Raw genomic sequence first — 21,224 nt, 5'->3', positions numbered from 1 at the left:
CTAAGACCTCAAAAGCCACCAAAGCAATAGAACCAGAACTTAAAGTCAGGTCTTCATCTTCCAAATCCAACATTGTCTCCACCACATCTCATGGTCTCCCCACAGGGCCGTGTGGTGCAGGACAGATGCACCACAGATGCACTGGCGAGATGAATGTAAAAGAAAGCAGAAATGTGAGGCTTGAAAACCTCTTTGGAATTTGGAGGGGCTAAGCATTAGCAAACAACTGAAATGTCATGCTCAGAATCTAACAAGAATTCAGTAGCGTTGAGAATATTCAAACAGCTTCAGAATTTATAGGTTTTTTCTTTAAAACAAAGGGAAATGCATAACACGTTCCCAGTCTCCACTTTCTTGAACGTGTTGTTCTTATGTCTCAAACACTAGATTCTTCTTCTCTTTCTGTGTAGACCAGATTTAGAGTTTTAGTATATTTTCTGAATACTTCCCGCGCCCACTTTCTATTTAAAAAGCAATATTTATCCCCTCTCCCCCGTATTTAATTCTTACACTACTGACATTTAGAAAGGATGTCGGAAGTCTCTCCATATCTGGCAATTTGGCTAAGAAAGAATAAATAAACAAACAGGGAAATTAGTCTGGATCTACTTCTATGTGTCATACTTGTTTAATCTGCAGACCTTGCTGAAGCCTCTACAGCTGGCCTGGTTGAAAAGCCACATTCTCAAACAACTGGCATAATATTTAAGGTTCAAAAAATATTCATAATGGCTCCTCCACCAGTGAATTTATAATATGGAAATACCACTCATCACGGTTCAAACCTGTGCATACATATATGAACACATAGGAAAATTACCCCCATGAAAATTAAAATAGCATTGCTCACACTACTGAAAAGCAGAAAACATAAATTTTCAACAGAAGTGAAATGGTTAAAGAAATCATAGGAGGTCAAACCCATGGAAAATGGAGAAACTGCTAAGTGATTATTTTGAAGAATTTGTAGCAATATGCAGTGAATTTTTTGGTGGGGGTAAAGAAAGAAAACTCAAAATCATATCTACCCTCTGATTCTAATCATGAAAAAAATGATATTTTGATGTGAACAAAGACTTAAAATGATCAACGAAAATTTAAAGGGTCCCCATCCTCCTGTGAATCAGTTAACAGAATTTGGGTTATTAAAAACAAAAATAAGCACAGAACACCTTTTGGCATGTACTACGTAAAATAAAGAAGAAGAAAAAAAAAAACTAGGTTGCTCTATCCTAACTAAAATGGTTGCTGCAGATGTGGGGTGATCCTAAGGACCCTGTACTATTGCACCTGAGCCCTGACTTTGCACCACATGGAGAAATTCCAGAGCAATGAGTGGAAGAGAGTCCAATTCCTCATGGGCCCAGGGCTATCTTTCATGTCATCTCAAATGTCTATACACACATGCTCTACATTCCATGTATCTGTTAGGGCATCAGAGTCCCAGACGGCATATCTTTAAATCACTGGATCCCAAAGGGAAACGAAAATTGCATGAGAAGGGAAAATACAACACTGTGGGAAAAATAACCATTTTTGTAAGTCTTTATTTTTTAGTTGCTCCTCCCATAGTAATGCACTGAAAGGCATAACAGTTTATATTGTACAAAGCATTGGAAGAAAGTACCTCAACTCGCCGATTATTTCAAAATGAGATTACAAACAAAAAGAAAACAAATCTGGTTCCTCAATAAAGGGCAAAATAACTGAATACAGTCTGTTATTTACGTCTCTCTTTTAACATAAGGTCTGGAACACTTCATTTTACAAATAGGATTAACATGAACATAACATCGCACAAGCTTGCAGACAACCAGCATAAAATATGGGGTACAGTTTTTAATCAGAAGAATCATGCTTTCATGAAAGAAATTATAATCGTTTATACAATTGAATCAATTTCAGTATTACAAAAACTAAGTTGCATCTATTCGTATTTAGCTCATTAAGAAGGAAAACAAAACAACAAAAAAAGGAATGTTAAGAAAAGCCAAACACCATTTGGCACTCCCATACACAGGTCGAGTCACCTTGGTCCTTGCAATTCAAAACGGGGTGTGCCTCGGACGTCAGAAAGTAGTGGCTGAATGGAACAGTGCTATTTTAATCAACAAACAATAGTTTGCCAACAAATAAATACATGATACACGCAACACACACAAAAAAATTAAACATTAAAAAACAGTGACATGATTGTCTAAAATTAAGATGTTATTACAAGGATTTGGCAAACCTTCTATTAGTGTAGTGGTACAGCGGTACTGGTGATGAACAGGTTACTTCACTGACTTAACCTCTCTGAGCATTTGAACATCCATAGTTTACAATATACACATACCCTTGTTCCCTAGTTTTAAACAATGTACTTAAAGAAGGCAAAAGTTAATGGGCAACTCCCTGTTATCAGTTTCTATAATAATCAAGTGTGCATTTCATTCAACTACTTCTGTCTTCAAAGGGTTAAATTACATAAAAACTTTAACAAAGCAAGAAAATTAAATCTGTAATTAAAAGCAACTGTTCCCAATCATGTGTCAGGTACAAAAAAAGAATTCAGTTTCTATGGAGTGTTCATGCCGCCATCTCAACTGCTCCTCTCACCCACCCGCTCCCAAGGGCAAGGTGAATGGGAAGACGCCTTCTGCCCAGCAAGGTTTTCCTTTTTACTGAATCACTTTAAGTCGCATTGATCCTCCAGAAGTCAGCAGCTGCCTTGGCTGTGCAAAACAAAATATCGAGAATAAATAGTTTCCTTTTCTTTCTTTCTTTCTCTTTCTTTCTTTCCTTTTTTAATCATTCCGTTTAAGGTCCCCAGACTTTACATGAGTGACCCTTCAGGTTTCTAAGGCATTCTGCTCAGCAGTCTTTTAAATAGTCCTACGTGAAAGAGCCATGCTACTGTTGGACTTGGTCCCACTCTGGTCAACCTTGAGAATGTCATACGTGGCTTATGGACTGGATGGCACTGGATTCTGCTGCAGCCCTGGCCATACTATGCCACACATTGGAAGAACTGTGGGATGAAGAATGCAGGGACTCCTTGTCGGACAATGACAACATCATAGCGTATGCCTGGGGTAGAAAGGAGAGAATTGGTAAATGGCATTTGAAAAACATCACTTTTCATTTGAAGGCTATCTTGGGTAAATGTTAGGAAGAGACGGGACCCTGAGAAGGAGCATCCCTCATGGGTGTGTTGGGAAAAGTGAGGGACATTTCTTGTGTGTTACAATGGCATGGAGTTACTGCTGGCCTTCAGTGCCTCAGGGCCACAAAAGTGACACAATCTGCAGAACAAAAAATTAATGATCCTACCTAGAATGACAATTATGCCTCCATTAAGAAACAGGAGTCATCCCCCTCCCCAGCCATAAATATAATAACCATCCTTTCACTGTTGATGTACATGTTTGACTCACCCAAAATATTACTGAATGCTTACAACTGAAACAGAAAATACATATAAGAGACAACTCTGCCTTGACAGCACTGTGGAAGCATCTAGAGGAAGCATGCTACAGACTACTTCTCTGGATGACTGAGAGCCCTGAAGGTGAAAAGACTTGCCCAAAGTCACTTAACTAGACACTGAAAGAAAGAAAGTGAAGTCGCTCGGTCGTGTTCGACTCTTTGCGACCCCATGGATTGTAGCCTACCAGGCTCCTCTGTCCATGGGATTTTCCAGGCAATAGTACTGGAGTGGATTGCCATTTCCTTCTCCAGGGGATCTTCCCAACCCAGGGATGGAACCCGGGTCTCCCACATTATAGACAGACGCTTAACCATCTGAGCCACCAGGAAAGTCATCAATAAAAGCTTTTCTGCCCAAATCCAGTGTCCTCTCTCTACTTCCCCTCCAAGCTTGAAATATTCAATGCTGACACTCAAAGACCTTGCAAATCGAGGTAGGTTCTACCAAAAACTCAAACAAATCACAAGACCCAACAAAGTTCTCACCCCTGGGCTCCAGGGTTTGCCAAGCAGAGGATGTACAGGGGTGCTCTGTGAGCAAGTACTCTCTTACCTATTATCATGTCAAATTCTAAATAACTGTTCAGAGAATCTCCCCATTTGCTGCCAAGTCAAATATTCAAATGAAATGTTTGGTCTTGACTTGGGAGTGAACTTTTCACTGTTGATTTGCTATTGTTGGTCTCATCCATTGCTAACTTGCTTGTCAAAATGCTGCTGAAGTGGAATCATTAAAGTCCTGCCAAAGACATTCCACTGTCGGTAAACAAAGACAAAATGCCTCTGTTGTGAAGCAGAATTTCATCTCTGGGAGTCATGCTGAGACATGTGGCTGGTCTGTGGTTTCTTCCGTAATCATGGCATACAGTTAGAAAATCTGCCCTCTCGGGCTGATTTTGATTTGCTGGGTCACTGCTCTAAATGTACACATTTGACTTTTCTGCATGCATTTTGCCTTTTGGACCCCCACAAAAACTCAGCAGATGTTTAAAAAATATTTCTTAAGCATCTACTCTATGCCAGGCACTGTGCTAGGTCCTAGGATGTTAAGGATAAATAATACAGAGTCCTTCTCCTTTTCAGGTTTAAAGTATGGGTGAAGTGAGCACTTAACTTTATTTCATTATGTACTCACATTTACAGATCAAGAGAAAAGATTAGTCTGACGTGGTTTTAACAAAACTCATTCTGGTATTTAGAAAAGGAAAAGGGAGCAGAGAGAAATTTTTGAAATCCTAAGTTTTAATCCTGGCTTCTATCCTGCCTCTATTCAACTAGCTGTGTGACCTTGGGCAAGTTGCTTCATCTTTCAAGGTTACTTCCTTCCTATAAAATGTGGATAATAATAACAACTTACTTCCAACGGTTGTGGAGGAACCACAAGCACTAACTTACATAAAGTGTTTAGCTTAGCGTGCCTGATGTGAATAATACCTGTTATCCTGAAACTACCTGTGGCGAAGGGCATGGCAACCCATTCCAGTATTCTTGCCTAGATAATTCCATGGACAGGAGCCTGGCGGGCTACAGGCCATAACGTCACACAGAGTCGGACATGGCTGAAGAGACATAGTACACATGCACGCATCCTGAAACTGCAGGTATCACAGGCGGCACTAGTGGTAAAGAACCCACCTGCCATTGCAAGAGACATAAGAGACACAGGTTTGATCCCTGGGTCGGGAAGATCCCCTGGAGAAGGGAATGGCAATTCTCCAGTATTCTTGCCTGGAGAATCCCGTGGACAGAAGAGCCTGGTGGGCTATAGTCCATAGGGTTGCAAAGAGCTGGACACGACTGAAGCAACTCACTGTGCATGCATACATGCCTCCTGAAACTACCTTTTTGTATAGGTTTTTCAGAGAAAATTCCATGCAGAGGGCAGCCACTGTTGTATTAGTCAACTATTTTCCATTCAATCACTATAAAAATCACAGAGTAAATGTATGAGTTTTGAGTAAAGCATCTGAATCTATTCAGATTCTAGAAAGTGGTAAATATGGAATATCTGTCTTTTGGTAATCAAAGGAAATAAACATTTTCATGCACAAGGATCAGTGCTCAGCACAAAACTGACAGCGACAATGGAATGAAAGAATAAAGTCTCATGAAACAAAGTCACTTTGCAAAAAGGCCTGAGACCATTTTCAAACTGATATAAATATATATACATATATATATGACATTATGCTGCTGCTGCTGCTGCTAAGTCGCTTCAGTCGTGTCCGACTATGTGCGACCCCATAGACGGCAGCCCACCAGGCTCCCCCATCCCTGGGATTCTCCAGGCAAGAACACTGGAGTGGGTTGCCATTTCCTTCTCCAATGCGTGAAAGTGAAAAGTGAAAGTGAAGTCACTCAGTCGTCCGACCCTCAGCGACCCCATGGACTGCAGCCCACCAGGCTCCTCCATCCATGGGATTTTCCAGGCAAGAGTACTGGAGTGGGGTGCCATTGCCTTCTCCGATATGACATTATAAAGTAACAATAAAAATACAAGTTAAAAATTGCAAAATTCTAGTATTTCTCGTGAGGGTAATTGTTAGTCCAATTGGGCAGGGACTTTATATATCAAAATGCCGGTACTGAAATATATCACTTCCAATACCTCTAGGTTCCCAGGACCCTTTGCTTTCTATCACTTGTGACAGTTTCAGGAATTTTCAGTATTGTGCCTTGTAATGTCTTATAATTTGGGGTGGAATCATGAAAATAATTTTTTTCAAAAAAAAGAAAAGTTGGCTCCCCAGTTTCTCTGATCAATAAGGAAGGAAAAATTGGAAACTAAGAGTTAAAAAAAAACAAAACATTAGCCACTTCTTACGGCTGTCTCCAAGTGAAAATGAGATGTCTAAACTGGCTGGGTTACTTTTAACGTTAGAAATTGCAAAGTTCATTTTTATCACCATTGAATGACAGAGCAGGAAGGGATCTTAGACGTCTTCTCCACTCACCCCACTTTACAGTAAGAAAATGGTACCGAGTTGTGAAGTGATGTTCTCAAACCCACAGAAGTGCAGCTAGTCAGAGATGAGGCTGGCTGCTTTCACTTTAGTTCAGAAAAAACATTTGTTTTGTCTGTTACCATTGACATCTTAAGACGTTTTATTGAATTTACTAATATTTTAAAATTGGTACTATCCCAGTGGGATAACGTTTTTCCCATTTTAGTTGAGATATGACCACATTTGCTATTAAGATGGCCCAAAACATCTCAGCCAAATAGAAAATTTCCAAATGTAGTAATGAATACAGTCACACGGTTTGGTATGTAGGGGCACCTCCAAAATGAACTCAGGATCAAACAATTACACCAAAGTGACCAACAAATATGGTTACGACAGAAAGTTTTTTTCTTCTTCTTTTCAGGACCTGAACAAACAAACTGGTTGAGTGCAGATGTCAAGCAGAAAGGACTGATTGCCTTTTTTGTGGAAGAAGAACTGAGGCTCTTTTCAATGATATTTATAGATCCTCAGATGGATTTATTTTGGTTACCATAGTGCTGATAGATTGCTGTAAACCGCATCGAACTTGGGTACCATTCATTCATTCATTTAAAACTGATAGGGTTAATTTCCAGGTTTGCCATTAAGTTGCTATAGACTTTTGGCAATTCATTTCAACTCTGACCCTTCTAAATTTAGTTTATTCCTAAATTCTATCATTAGTTGATTTGTATATTAACTATGTATGGTGGTTTAGTCACTAAGTCATGTCCAACTCTTGCAAACCCATGGACTATAGCCTGCCAGGCTCCTCTGTCCATGGGATTCTCCAGGCAAGAATACTGGAGTGGGTTGCCATTTCCTTCTCCAGGGTATCCACCCAACCCAGGGATCAAACCTGGGTCTCCTGCATTGCAGGCAGATTCTTTACCAACTGAGCTACAAGGGAAGCTACTAACTATGTACAGTAAGAAAAAAGAACAGGGGATAGAATTCACTTTCCAAAAATATCAAAATATAATTAGGTTGACAACAATTATAGACATAAAGCAATTAGAAAATAATTCTGAAGTAATATACAAATGAAGTGAAATTGTTAGTCGCTAGATTGTGTCCAACTCTTTGCAACCCAATGTACTGTCCATGAAATTCTCCAGGCAAGAATACTGGAGTGGGTTGCCATTTCCTACTCCAAATAGGTGCAATCCAATGTTTATGGACCATCTATACAAAAGTAAGGTGATTGCAAAGGAAAGGTTGGATTATTGGAGGTTAGGGTTTGTCACAGAAATTTCTGTGCAGAATCCAGTCATATTAATTGCTGTAGTGGCTAACTATTTTGGATTCAGTCATAGGCAGAGATAGGAACCTTTTGAGTAAAGTATCTGAACCTGCTCAGATTCTAGAACACTGCAAAGAGTATCTGCCTTTGGCATCAAAGGCACAATGTCACCAGGATGCTATACTGCAGGAAAGTATGTACCTGTGACTTGGACTTTCTGTGTAACGGTTGTTTAAGTTCCTCTGGCACATGGGAAGCACTGAAAGAAGACACCTCAGCTTCTGTATATTGATTATCTTCCATTTTCCTCATTTTGAGGCTATCTGTGAAGTGCCTTATATGATCTAGAGCAGAAAGTCCAGTTTTATATTCTTCCTCTTTATACCTAAAATGAACCAATGGGAAAGCACAGAGGGTTGTTTTTTTTTTTTCTTTTTCAGTTTGATATCCAACCAAATCACTTTTCATTTGATTTCATACACTTGTCAAACGTCATATTATATTTGCAGTAGAAAGTAGCCTCCATCGATTCTTGAATTCTTCAAAAAACTTACAAATGTTGTATCTTATACATATATTTCTTTTAAGATTTTTCATGACTAAAGCAAGAATATATTTGAGATAAAGAATTCAAGTCAATGACATGTGGAGTCAGCAATGCAGTGGAGACAGAATTCATACAATTTCCATTTAAAATAAAGCCAGTTACGATGATATTCAGTTGGCACCAATTATCCATATGAAAATATAATATTCCAGTCAATTTAATTATTGGGCTAATGTTTTCCTTTTAAACATTTGTCATCTATATAGATTCCATATACAGCAAATAAAGTGATATTCCTCTCAATATTTGAATAACACATGATAAATTGAATAAATTAGATAATGCCAAAAGCTCTATTTTTCTTTGAGTTTTATAGGTAGAGTCTAAATAAGTTATTGTGTACTTGTTTAACCTTTCATTTACCCTTCCTTACTCAGATTAATCAGAGTTCCACATCTATCGATGTATTTATATGCTGAGGATTATGTTCATGGCCACTTTGTTTCCGTCTTTTTAAAATTAATCCACTGCGTATGCCTTGCTAATTCAAACAGTTTTTACGATTCATTGCTCACAAATTGCTTATCCCCTGGAATAGCGTGCTGGTGAAAGAGCAGAGCAGCAGGAATCGTAACCCTCTGTGGGTCCACCCTTGCTTCTCACCTCACTGGGGATGCTTTACAGCTCATTTCCAGGGTGCTGGTGTCTTCATAGTCATCCTCGGGGTTTCCTTCATGTAAATTACTCGTCCCTGGTTCCTTTCCCATTTTCCCAGTAATATCATTGTCTTCATCCTCCTCATCTAACAACACCTCATCTTCTACTTCTTCATCATCCAGTAAGTCTGAATTTTGATTGGTCACCAAAGCCTTTTCATCTTTAAAGTGACTGCCATTCATTCTTTCAAAAGCATAAAAAAGAAGCAGGTTCAATTACTGGTGTCATTTCAAAACATGCAGTTAGCTCTATTATTAACATTATGTCTGTCTAGCAATAATTTAGGTTTTCCACATTTCTAGAGTAAATTTTTATCATTTATGCTCTATGGCAACCATGGGAACATGTAACCTCACAAATGGAAAAATGAAAAAAAATAATTGTGTGATTATTCAGATTATAAATGGAACCTCTGGCAGAACTGGGAAAACAATCTTAGTCTCCTATTTCTTATCAGGCCTTTGCTTGATAAATGATATTGTTATATATGATATAAAAAGCACACACAGGTTTTTCTCTATAGAAAGTTACCTAATTACCATAGAAGTAGGCACCATTTAAGAGAACAGATTTCTGGAAAACTCATACCCATAAGCAACACTGCCAAAGCTTCAACATGCATGCTTTAAGAGAATCTAAGAGTTCAAAGAAAGTGTTAGAGTGGCTGCCAAGGGCCAACCAGTATTTGCTCTTTCTAGGTGACACTGGTGGTATGCGGCACTTAAACGCTCTCCTGAGACTTGGAAGTTTGAGAACTCATTTATCTGTACTTTGTTCAAATTATCCGTGATAGTCTGAATGTAAAAATATTCCTTGTTTCCCAGGATAACACTGGGGTGGGAAATGATATAAAAATGTCATTGTACAAATATCTTTTGAAGTTTATATGTGTAATATAATGATGCAAAAGAAGCCTATTATATTTAAAACATCATTTGTAATATTTTAGTGGTGGCAAGGATTGCAATATGTAATTCGAAAGTTTAATTATAAAAAATGTTTAATAACATAGAAGTCCCCATTTAATACATTGCAGAATGTTTATGAAATGAGGATAAGCTTTTCAGGCTTTAAAGAAAACATTAAAATATGTATAAGCTGAATTTCTTTCATTGCAAGATTAAGATGAAACTGTTAGAAAATAATTATAAATGTTTTGAATCCCTCCTAACTTCCTCCTTTCAAAGATATATGATCAGAGAGGTTAAGGCACTTGCCCAAGTACAGAAAGCTTGTTAGAAATTAAACAATCGTAGGTGTCTAGGTGGGTTTCCCATGTGGCGCTAGAGGTAAAGAACCCGCCTGCCAATGCAGGAGACTCAAGAGATGCAGGTTCGATCCCTGGACCAGGAAGATCCCCTGGAAAAGGAAATGGCAACCCACTCCAGTATTCTTGCCTGGAGAATGCCATGCTGAGACACAGGAGCCTAACACAGGCTACATACCATCCATGGGGTTACAAAGAGTCAGACATGACTGAGGCGACTTAGCATACACACTGGCATCCGGTAGTCCTACATGTTTACTAACTCAGAAAACTTGCTGAGGCTGCTAAATTATTGTTACAGTCATGTACAATTTTCACAATGTAACTATTTTTCAGGTTATGGAAAATCAGAAACCAGCAATAGACCCCCATCAATTTCCCACATTTAAAAAAAAATGAGTATAATTTTATATTTAGATTTCCCAGGACAGAAAAAAAAATACATAAATTAAACAATCCTGGGTGTGACAGAGGCACATAGTAAAAATTCATTTGACCAGAAAAAGTCATATCATCATTAAGTTTTTTTTTATACAATCCATCACTTAACCTCTTTTATCAAAGAATGATGAAAACATGTTTTGCACAGACATAAATTATTAGTTTCCAGTTACACTGCCAACTTGCTGACCTGAATGGATCGAAATTGTTATTTTAAAATAAATGAAAGAAAAAGTAAAAGAACAAAAGAGTGCATGGATGAAAACCAAACGTAACAAAGCCAACGTGATTAAGAAAACCTATTTGTTAATTTTGCCTTTATAGAAGATAAATTATTCATCAAAAGTAGTCTGATAGGAGTTGAGGGGAGAAAAGTTAGATGACTCAGTCTTCTTACTTCTATGCTGTTTAGACATGTTGAAGCCAGATGTTGCAGCTTTATGGTTCACAAATTTCCAACTAAGGGTTTGAAATCTGAATAGGTGTCTCAGAACACAAATGGTGCTTTTTGTTCGATATTTATTTGTATCATGTAACTATCATTATTAAAATATAAGATCATGACTGTCTTTCTTACTTGTCCTTAGTACTTTGTACTTCTGAGTATCTGCCTCACCTCTGCCTTTCTATCTCTCCCTCTCTTTCTCTCTCTCTCTCTCTCACACACACACACATACACACGGGCAAGCAGAGGGAGAGATACGCCCAACAGCACAAAGTTTCGTTTTGTCAGGCTTCTCAGAAGCTGGAAGAGTCATGCCATAGCAGATATTCTTTCCTCTTTCCCTTAGAGACACTTTTATACAAGCTAAACAACAGAAGTGATCATATATTTTTATATAATCTTGGAAAATAAGGCTTATTTAATACTGCCTTAATGGAAAACTACCTGAAACAATTAACTCTGACTTTTAATAGCATCAAAAACAGAGGACAATAACAACACTTGCGTGATAAAAAGTAATGGAACTTTCATTAACTAATTTCATGCTACATTAAAATTTACGGTGCAGCATCCTAATTTAATAGGCCATTGGATAGTTATCTTTAGAATAACACAGTTCTCAATGCCAGATATTTATAACTTATAGGTAAGAAAAATTAAACCCAGTAGTTTGGGTAAAATAATGTTTCATTTATATCACATAAAACATAAAATGCTAGATTGTTGTGTTGTTGTTAGTTGCTCAGTCGTGTCCGACTCTTTCGACCCATGGACTGTAGCCTGCCAAGCTCCTCTGTCACGGGATTTCCTAGGCAAAAATACGGGAGTGGGTAACCATTTTCTTCTCCAGGGGATCTTCCCGACCCAGGGATGGAATCTGTATCTCCTGCGTTGCAGGCAGATTCTTTACTGCTGAGCCACCAGAGAAGCCCTATTTGTATATCAGTTAAGCCATATATGCTTGATGTTGAGAATGACAAGAGGAATCCAGCACACCAGGTCACTAATAACAAGTGTAATTATACCCATGGAAACAAACATGCTGGAATTAAATAAAGATGCACTTGAAAGCATATAAAGAAGTGATAGAATCTTATTAAGTCACAAATGATATCTTTAAAAAAGATATTTGGATGACAATAAGTATTTTATGTATAAATATCTACAGATACATACAGTCATATAATGTTAACATATATAGATACATATAGTCATATAATATATACAGTCATACATTATATGTATGGGGCTTCCCTGGTGGCTCAGAGAGTAAAGAATCTGCCTGCAGTGCAGGAGATCCAGGTTTAACCCCTGGGTTGGGAAGATCCCCTAGAGAAGGGAATGACAACCCACTCCAGTATTCTTGCCTGAAGAATCCCATCCATGGACAAAGGAGCTTGGCAGGGTACAGTCCATGGGCATGGTTGCAAAGAGGTGGACACGACTGAACAACTCACACTGTCGCTGTATGTATACATTATACATAATATGACACATAATAGTAACCAGCATTAGTCAATGATTCACCTGAACCCCTGTGTGGCTTTCCCTTCTAATTGCCAAGTTTTGCAAAAGATTCTAATTAGCTATAACGAGAGGCGGAATAGAATGGTGCTAAAATCCTGGGCTATAGAACCAGACAGCCTAGGTTAAATCTCGTTTATTACTTATGTGACATTTAGCAAGTCATTTAACCTTCAATGTCGCCATTCCTTCAGTGATAAAATTACATAATTACAGTCCCTATCTCATAGGGTTATTAGGGTAATTAAGTTCATTGATACACATAAAGTGCTTAGAAGAACACTTGGTATTTAATCTGTACTAAACAAACACCAACCATTGGTGGCAGGAGTAAAGCAGTGTCACAAAAATGAGCACTGAAATGTATTTCAAAACGTTCACTTCTGAAATCACTGACTTTAAAAAGGGGAAGACCAGCTTTACCTCTCTTCGGCGTTCCTGGGGGACTGGCTGCCGTGGTTGCTATTCCCGATGAAATTTCGAATTTCTGTGAAGTAAGCGTCTTCCTTGTCATCGAGGATTGCACCTGTGCTTTCCAGTTCAGAATGAGGCGATGATGTTGCTGTACCTGAGGGGACAGAAAGCCTTTTGTGAAAAAGACTATCATTTAGAGGGCGACTTATTTGAAATCTCACACCTTCTTCATTCGATCAGCGTTGTTTCCTAAGTGAAAGTGAAGTCGCGCAGTCGTGTCCGACTCTTAGCGACCCCATGGACTGCAGCCTACCAGGCTCCTCCGTCCATGGGATTTTCCAGGCAGGAGTACTGGAGTCGGAGTGGGGTGCCATCATTTAGAGGGCGACTTATTTGAAATCTCACACCTTCTTCATTCGATCAATGTTGTTTCCTAAAGTATTCAAGTATTTTCAAGTATTAATAATGAAAACTTTAGGAGGTCAAGGTCTTCCCAATTTTACCACAGTATCTGTGCCAATGAATTAATGGGGACTACTGTGAACCACTGAAATCATGAGGTACAATCTCCCAAAGATGCTCTTTCTCCCACCAGCTTCCTCCTACTCCCACTGTGATATAGGAACGTTTTTATTCATAGAATGAGAGTGCAGAGTAAGGCAAATTGTAGAAAGGTCTTAAGAACATTGTGCCAGAAAAAACTGTATACCCAGTCCTGGTGGCAGTTAATATGTATTTATTGCCCCTGTGCTAATGTATGTTATCAAATAAAGCCTGAACACATGCTGGAAATATGGTATTCTGTTTTGTTGAGCTAAGCTGTGGGCAGACCCAGAACACACCAGTCTTGAGACAGTATTAAGAAGACAATATTGGGTCTGTGGATTATAGAAGGTTCTTCAGTTTCCTTACCTATAAAATTAGAATCAAAATAGCTGTATCAAAAGATTGCCTAAAATTTCCATACATTTACAAATTATAAACTCTTTATAATATGTGGTCAAACTTTATATTAATATTTGCTTTGTTTGTTTATCTTGCCCACAAAATATCTGTGGCTTGATAGTTCATCACAATAGTCTAGATGCCAAACACAAGTGGTTAGAATACCCTTCAGCTTCATGAAGTTATAATCTGGGCCAACAAGTAAGTATTCAATTTTGACACATTATACTTTTTAAATTATTTATTTGTTTTCTGAAATAATTTTGACTAGAAAAATTATAGTGATATACTGTAAGGGTGTATGCAGAAAGTGTTGTCACTTTTGAGTACTAGATTAGACTCTTGTTTCTAAAATTCAATATTTTTAAACCATGACCATTAGAGTTTTGGCTTTAAGGGAAACAAACAGTACATAGTTCATTCAAAAATCATAAGCAATGTCCCTTTACACTAGAGGAAGGATAAATAATAAAATAATTTCCTTAAGGAAAGACTGCTGCTGCTGCTGCTAAGTCACTTCAGTCGTGTCCGACTCTGTGTGACCCCATAGAAGGCAGCCCACCAGGCTCCCCCTTCCCTGGGATTCTCCAGGCAAGGAAAGACTACTTTGTATCAATCCAACTTTTCTCTGTTCTTAAAATCTCTTTTCAGGGATTCCATACATGTCCCCTCCCCTCACTGCCAAGTCATTCCTTTAATTCTCTAGAAACAATTATAGCTACATAGATTGGCATCACACACATATGCCAGCTGGTCAATGTTATCTAAGTATTAGAAGCCAAGGGCTTCCCAGGTGGCACAGTGGTAAAGAATCTGCCTGCCAATGCAGGAGATGCAACAGATGCAAGTTCAATCTCTGAATCAGGAAGATCCCCTGGAGTAGGAAATGGCAACCCGCTCCAGTATTCTTGCCTGGAAAATTTCATGGACAGAGGAGATTTGTGGGCTACAGTCCACGGGGTTGCAAATAGCTGGACACAACTGAGCCACTGAGTACACACACACACACATTAGGAGTCAAAGGCAAGAAAACCACCATGTCTTCTACTAACTGCATTAGTAGGCCTGGGTTAAAGGAAGGCTAGTTTTTTTTTGTTTGTTTTTTTTTTTTTGCCATTTTAAACTTAATTTTGTATCAGAATTTGTGACCAAAAATCACACACCACTAGCATTTGCTACAGGCTACTCTGATAAGGTTGACAGTCTTTTATCTCTCATATCTAAAACAAGTCCCCTAGAGAAGTTTTCTGAACTGCAGACTGTTTGCAAAAGCAGCTGTGGTTTCTAGGTTAATGCTGAGAGCATGGGGCTCCAATCTGGTCATCCCGGCCAGGCCAGTGTTCTGTGTGGCCATGTTCTATGCCAACAGGGTCAAAGATTGTTCCCTGTGATTTAGAAAATCATGATTCATCAGTCTCCTTTGAGTTCCAACTATGGTTCTCTGTGCTCGAGATTGCCCATTGAGATGCATCCAGAAAATAAAACGGTCCAAATGAAGCTCTGAGTTGTGTATTACTCAACAGTTCACTTCATTCAAAAATCTCAAGGGAAAAGTGCTACAAATTTTCACAATAGTATCTGATTCTTGTGTCAAAGGGGAATAAGAGATGAGCGATCACAACTGTCTTTTAAAATAAGAATAAGCCAAGCATCTCCTCCTCAGAAGACAGTCAATGACCTACCAGACATGTTCCCATTCTCGTGCTTCTTGAGGTGTCTGTCTAAGTTGGTTTGTTGACCAAAACACCTATCACATAAGTGACACTTAAAGGGCTTCTCTTTATTGTGGATGTTGCGAACATGCCGCTGCAGGTTAGAAGATATGCTGAAGGACCTGTCACAGTACTTGCATCTGAAAAGCAAACACAGAGCAAATATTTGCAAGCAAATCAAAAGACATTTCTCAAGACAAGCAAACCAGATCTCCAAAATTATCACCCATAAAACAACACTGCAGCAAAGATTACTCTCCACATTGCCAAGATTTCAATTCTGGTAAATGACTTTGATTGCATTAAAAATTTTTATAACTTTGTGAAAAATCATAATAAAATACTGATAATTTGATTGCTCTCAAGTTTACCCAGGTAATCAGTTTTAGTATTTCAAGCAAAACTGACAAAATTAAAGACATTAAGAAATGGTAGCAGTTTTATTTTCCACTTGGGACAATTAATCCTTCTGTAAACAAACAGGAAACAGATTCAAGTATTCTTCAAATAAAGTAAGAAAATCATTTTTTTACATTCAAAATTTCAGAGCCTGATTAAATAATTTCTTCGTAAACTCACTTTCTCAACTGCTAATTCTAAAGGAAATTCTGCTATCTTCTGCAAAATAACAATAAAGTTTTCTAACTTTAAAACCGGGGCAATGTGAACAGTTTAGTCTGATAGCAAAGATACTAATTTTCATAATCTGTAGTGATTAGGAGCCCCCAAAGCCTTTACTGTGTTAACCTTTAAATGTTTACAAAAGAAAAGGGTGCTAAATTCTCCTTTTTGAATGAAAGCACAAGGTCTTTGTTTACCCATCCCCCCACAATATTCTGAATTTCTCCCAGTTTTCTATTTCTATTTTCCTAAACCAGGTAAGTTTTTTTTTTCAAGAAAGCACATAATATTGACTGACTAATTGTTTCTGCCTTCCATGATATTTATGATCAAAAATCATAAATTACTGAAGTTCTCCTTTAGTCACAAAATAAAAAAGTAATTCATCATCCCACCCAACTTCCCACCAGCTCTTATGGTAAGGAAGAAAAGTGGTAATTGACACAATTTTTCCCTCTGGCCTTTTAAAGTAAAGATTGTGTTAGCTGTTTATATGATTTTTTGTGTGTTGCTTGAAAGGAAAAATCACCTTTCTCTAGATGACTTTTAAGTGAAAATTTCTAACTTAACAACCAAAAAATCCTTAATTCATTCTCCCATGTGTGAAGGGCACTTCTTCTCCCACTTCTGAATGCAGATACACCAATTCGAGGGCTCAACATGAGAAAGTACCCTGTTCCACTGAAAGTGTTCTACGGCTGTCTCCATATGATGCCAGAAATCTAGTTAGTCCAGTGGGGAACATAAATTTGTTAAACTAGTTACTTTGGCATAGTATCAGTAAACCAACTCAAGGGCTGATTTAATTTCCCCTTAAAAAACTGTTCTGGCATCATGAGGTCCATCAAATTTAAATTAATAATATTAACTTAAAAATGGATAAGATCCCACATTGATAATTAAGCCTCTGATTTTGAGAAAAAAAAAAAAATATATATATATATATATGGGCCTTCTTTGAACTTCCAAGGTTCACTGCAATGAGAACCATGGTACAATGAGCCCAATTGTGTTGTCCTAAGCAGAATAACCTAAAAAACACTGATAGAGAAAACTTAAACTCTCATTAAACTTTTTAGAATAATTTTCACTTAAAATAATTTCTACAGAAATCACAAGGAAGAAACATTTTGTCTTTGACATGCTTCAAACTGCTTGCATGCATAGAAGCTTTAAATCTAATAAATGGCATCGACTTTAACATGAATAAACTCAGTCAATAAGGAAGTTCTAACCAAAAAGCATTTTTTATTTTCTATCTTTCCTCTGCTAACATCTTGGCCAAAAGTTTGAGTGCTTCAGTAAGTTAGTAGGTGTTTAGTGAAGTGAAAGTTGATCAGTTGTGTCTGATCCTTTGCGACCCCATGGACTGTAGCCTCTGTCCATGGAATTCTCCAGGCCAGAATACTGGAGTAGGTAGCCATTCCCTTCTCCAGGGGAACTTCCCAATCCAGGGATCAAACCCAGGTATCTCGTATTGCAGGTGGATTCTTTACAGTCTGAGCTACCAGGGAGTAAGTGGATAAGAAACCCCCAAATCAGATCCTAAGTTTCAGAAATTCTAAAAAGAAGTACATAACACACTCATGAACTATATACGATTAAGCCATCCTGGTAAACACAGAGGGGTATGGGAGCCTTTGAGATCATGGTATGAGATAAAAAACCCAGAGTTCTAGATTTGTGTTTTAATTTGGGGTCTATTAATATCAGATTTTATAGAACACAAGAGACACAGGTTTGTTCCCTGGGTCAGGAAGATCCCCTGGAGAAGGAAATGGTAACCCACTCCAGTATTCTTGCCTAGGAAATCCCATGGACAGAGGACCCTGACGTGTTACAGTCCATGCGTTCACAAAGAGTCAGACACAACAACTTAGCAACTAAACGACAACAGTTACAGAAGGCAATTAGCATATGTGGATCCAAATTTTTTCACTTGTGAAACAGAGGAGCTGAACAAATAATTGTTTAAGATCTTCAGCTATGCAAAATTCTGGTTTGTGTTGTTAAAAATACATGTATAATAATAGCACCATTTATGGGGCAGAATAAATCCACTGAATTCAGGTACAAAAAAAGAGAAAAATGAGCATGATATCATAGCTGCATACCAGACCCTTGGCCATAACAAAATATAAGTGTGGAAATCTTTCCTTCCATTTAAGCAGAATTCCTTGGATATGACATTTTCTCAAAAAGGGAAATCATCTAACACTTCCCACATTTATATCTCTCTGAAACCTATTATATCCAATGCAATCTATCACATACAAAGTGGAAATATTACTTATAATTAGTAATTTACAGAACATGTAGGAAAGCAAAGGATTTAAGAAAATACTTTATTATTATCTGAGTTTAAGTCTCTCTAGTTTTCTCCTAAAGTTTCAACTATTTTCAAATGAACATTGGTCTTCCCACTTTCTTATCCTTGTATATAAAGAAGTATTTAAAAGCTGATAAATTATTTATTTTAATGAAAAAAGTAAACATTCAGATAAAAATAATTTTACACATATGCAACCCATAAGAATGTCGAAGTAAAATAAAATTACAGTATTACTTAAAATAACTAACATTTATTCTTTGAAGAAATTTTCATGAATTATCTAATACCATGTGCAAGGCATTGTGCATTGAACAACGCAGATGATACTTTAAAACTGGAAGGGAGATGGTGATTATGATCATTCATTTGTAAAGAATAATATTAAAATTAAATATAGTTCCATGTGTCATATGGCTGATTTTGACGCTTAAGAGAATAGGCCAAGAAGCAGTTGAGAAATTGTTGATGGAACTGCTCCCTTCTTATAATATGTTCTATTTTATCTGTTCTACTCCTTTCTTCCTCCTCTCAAGGTAAAATTTATTCTTTAAACATCCTATCAAGACTTGTAGACATTGACTTAGCTGTACTGGGAAAACTAAGATATATCTGGGTTGTTAATTCCTAGCAGAGATTTAAGGCTTGGAAAAGGGAGACTACAAGGTTATGATTATTGTCAATTAAAATAGCATGAATCACTGAGGAGAGAAAACACTTAATTTTAAAAGTGACTAACAGTTCTTAAAAGTTTCTTCTATTCTAGACACTGCTAGAACTTTTAAATTGAGATATAAGAAGATGAGTCAAGAAATTAGGACTCTTCTAAATTTTAATCCCAGCCATTAGTTAATTCTTCTTTGAATCAAAATTGAACAGACATATGCTCAGACATGCACAAAAGTAGCCTCTTTTAAAATTGTGGCAGTAGGTCCAATTTATTACAACAGTTATCAAGATATTTAGTAAAAATCATTGTCAAACCTATAAGGCTGCTCTCCTGTGTGGGTTCTCAAGTGCCGTGTTAGGTTCGCAGATCTTGGAAAAATCTTACCACAGTATCTGTTATGAAAAGATATTTATAAGAGAAAAGTCAGTACAATTGCCTATATTTCACTCAAGCTGCTTAGAAGCCAGATGCTAATTTCTGATTTAATTAATCTTGCATGGAACTTACATGTCTTTGTTATTTAAAATTTGCAACAAAGTCATTCTACAGATATAAATAACTCTATAAATAAAGGCTGCCTTATGAGACCCAGTCCGGGTAAATTTGCTCATGTGTAAGCAAGCAGTTTATGAAAACAGACTTGAGTTTTGATGACCCCCTCCATGTGTCTTTTTTATTAACTCTGTATCTTTACATCTGCAAAACTAAACCAGACAAGGAGATAAAAAAATGACAGGAGCCTGTGGTTCTGGGTTGATATAAACAGATTCAAATGTTTTAACTCATTTTCCATGTTAGCCACAGTGACAACTCTCTGTACATTGAGTGGTATCAGATCAGACAAGATTCTAAGACCTCATCCATCAAGGTATGTTCCTATAAAAGCTTTTCTGGAAAGAAAGGAACACATTTTCCAAATAGCAGATAAATTCATATGCCTGAGTCAGATGCCACAAATTTCTGAGACAATTCAGAAATGATAAGCATGATTTATTTTTAAAAAAGAAAACAGAAACAAATAAAAGCTTTGCTATACTACTGATGAGTAACAAGGCACTTATTAACTAGTTTTCTCACTTATTGACCTTATTTGTCCTTCATTAAGAGCCTTATTCTTAAATACCATGACAATTAATAAATAAATATATGCTTGAGGACAGTAGTATTATACCTTTGGATGAAAATAATTAACTGTGAAAGAAAATTCATAAACATCAAAGTGAAACAAATAGATAGCATTTGGACCATTTCCAACCTCATTTATCACAACCAAACAGCCTGTGTTAAAATTTTCATGTAATAATAATCTTTTAAACCACTATTTTTATATCTCACTAAATAAAGAGTACTTTGAAGTGCTTGAAATCTATCATGGTTGCTATTAATCATCCAATCAAGAATAATTTCCAAAATAAACAGCATGGCTTTTTGAAATCAGAGGGGAGATTTTTAGGAAGCCAGTCATGATTAACTTTGCAGTTACCTGCAGGTATAGCGCTCCTTTCCTTTCCGTAGGAGGTTTTCTGGCAGGGCGTTGGGAGGAGCTCTGAAGTTGAACATGGAGGGAACAGACTGTAGAAGTTCAGTGGCCTCTGGTTTCAGGGCACTGAAGCTCTCCAGCTTCTCTGCCATGTTTTCAATAGCTGACATCTGAAAGGCAAAAGCATAAGACCATGAAGGACAGGGCAGAGATCCTTCCTGCTGCATTCATCTCTAGCAAACTAAGAAATCATTATTAATAAAAGGGAAGCATCAAATCCGCTGAATGCAGAGGCTGTAGAAAGAGATTATAGTGTCCCAATATTAAACAGATGAGAGAATTCATTGACTTTAAAGACAACAAAGGTAGAACCAAGTGTACACCATGTCACATGAACTTTTCCGTAAGACC

General features: G+C 37.4%; 1 protein-coding gene across 9 annotated transcripts in view; it reads right to left on the bottom strand.

Annotated features, from left to right (window-relative positions):
• Positions 1–1,527: 1,527 nt before the first annotated feature.
• MECOM (MDS1 and EVI1 complex locus) overlaps positions 1,528–21,224 on the bottom strand; it is a 636,593-nt gene continuing 616,896 nt past the window's right edge. For 8 of the 9 annotated variants that reach the window (XM_025285723.3, XM_025285825.3, XM_025285767.3 and 5 more), the window contains 7 exons: positions 20,817–20,983; positions 19,648–19,725; positions 15,684–15,853; positions 13,066–13,210; positions 8,912–9,148; positions 7,903–8,086; positions 1,528–3,072 (listed from right to left, as the gene is read on the bottom strand). In XM_025285723.3, the coding sequence (XP_025141508.2) occupies positions 2,938–3,072; positions 7,903–8,086; positions 8,912–9,148; positions 13,066–13,210; positions 15,684–15,853; positions 19,648–19,725; positions 20,817–20,983 (1,116 nt within the window). In that variant the 3' untranslated portion in view covers positions 1,528–2,937. The remainder of the gene's footprint in view (positions 3,073–7,902; positions 8,087–8,911; positions 9,149–13,065; positions 13,211–15,683; positions 15,854–19,647; positions 19,726–20,816; positions 20,984–21,224) is intronic. The other variant, XM_025285956.3, reaches the window with a different exon arrangement.

The sequence above is a fragment of the Bubalus bubalis genome, chromosome 1 (genome assembly GCF_019923935.1).
Source record: "Bubalus bubalis isolate 160015118507 breed Murrah chromosome 1, NDDB_SH_1, whole genome shotgun sequence".
NCBI classification, from domain to species: domain Eukaryota; kingdom Metazoa; phylum Chordata; class Mammalia; order Artiodactyla; family Bovidae; genus Bubalus; species Bubalus bubalis.
Note: the sequence above shows the minus strand (reverse complement) of the source record. Positions and strands in the feature narration are given on the sequence as shown.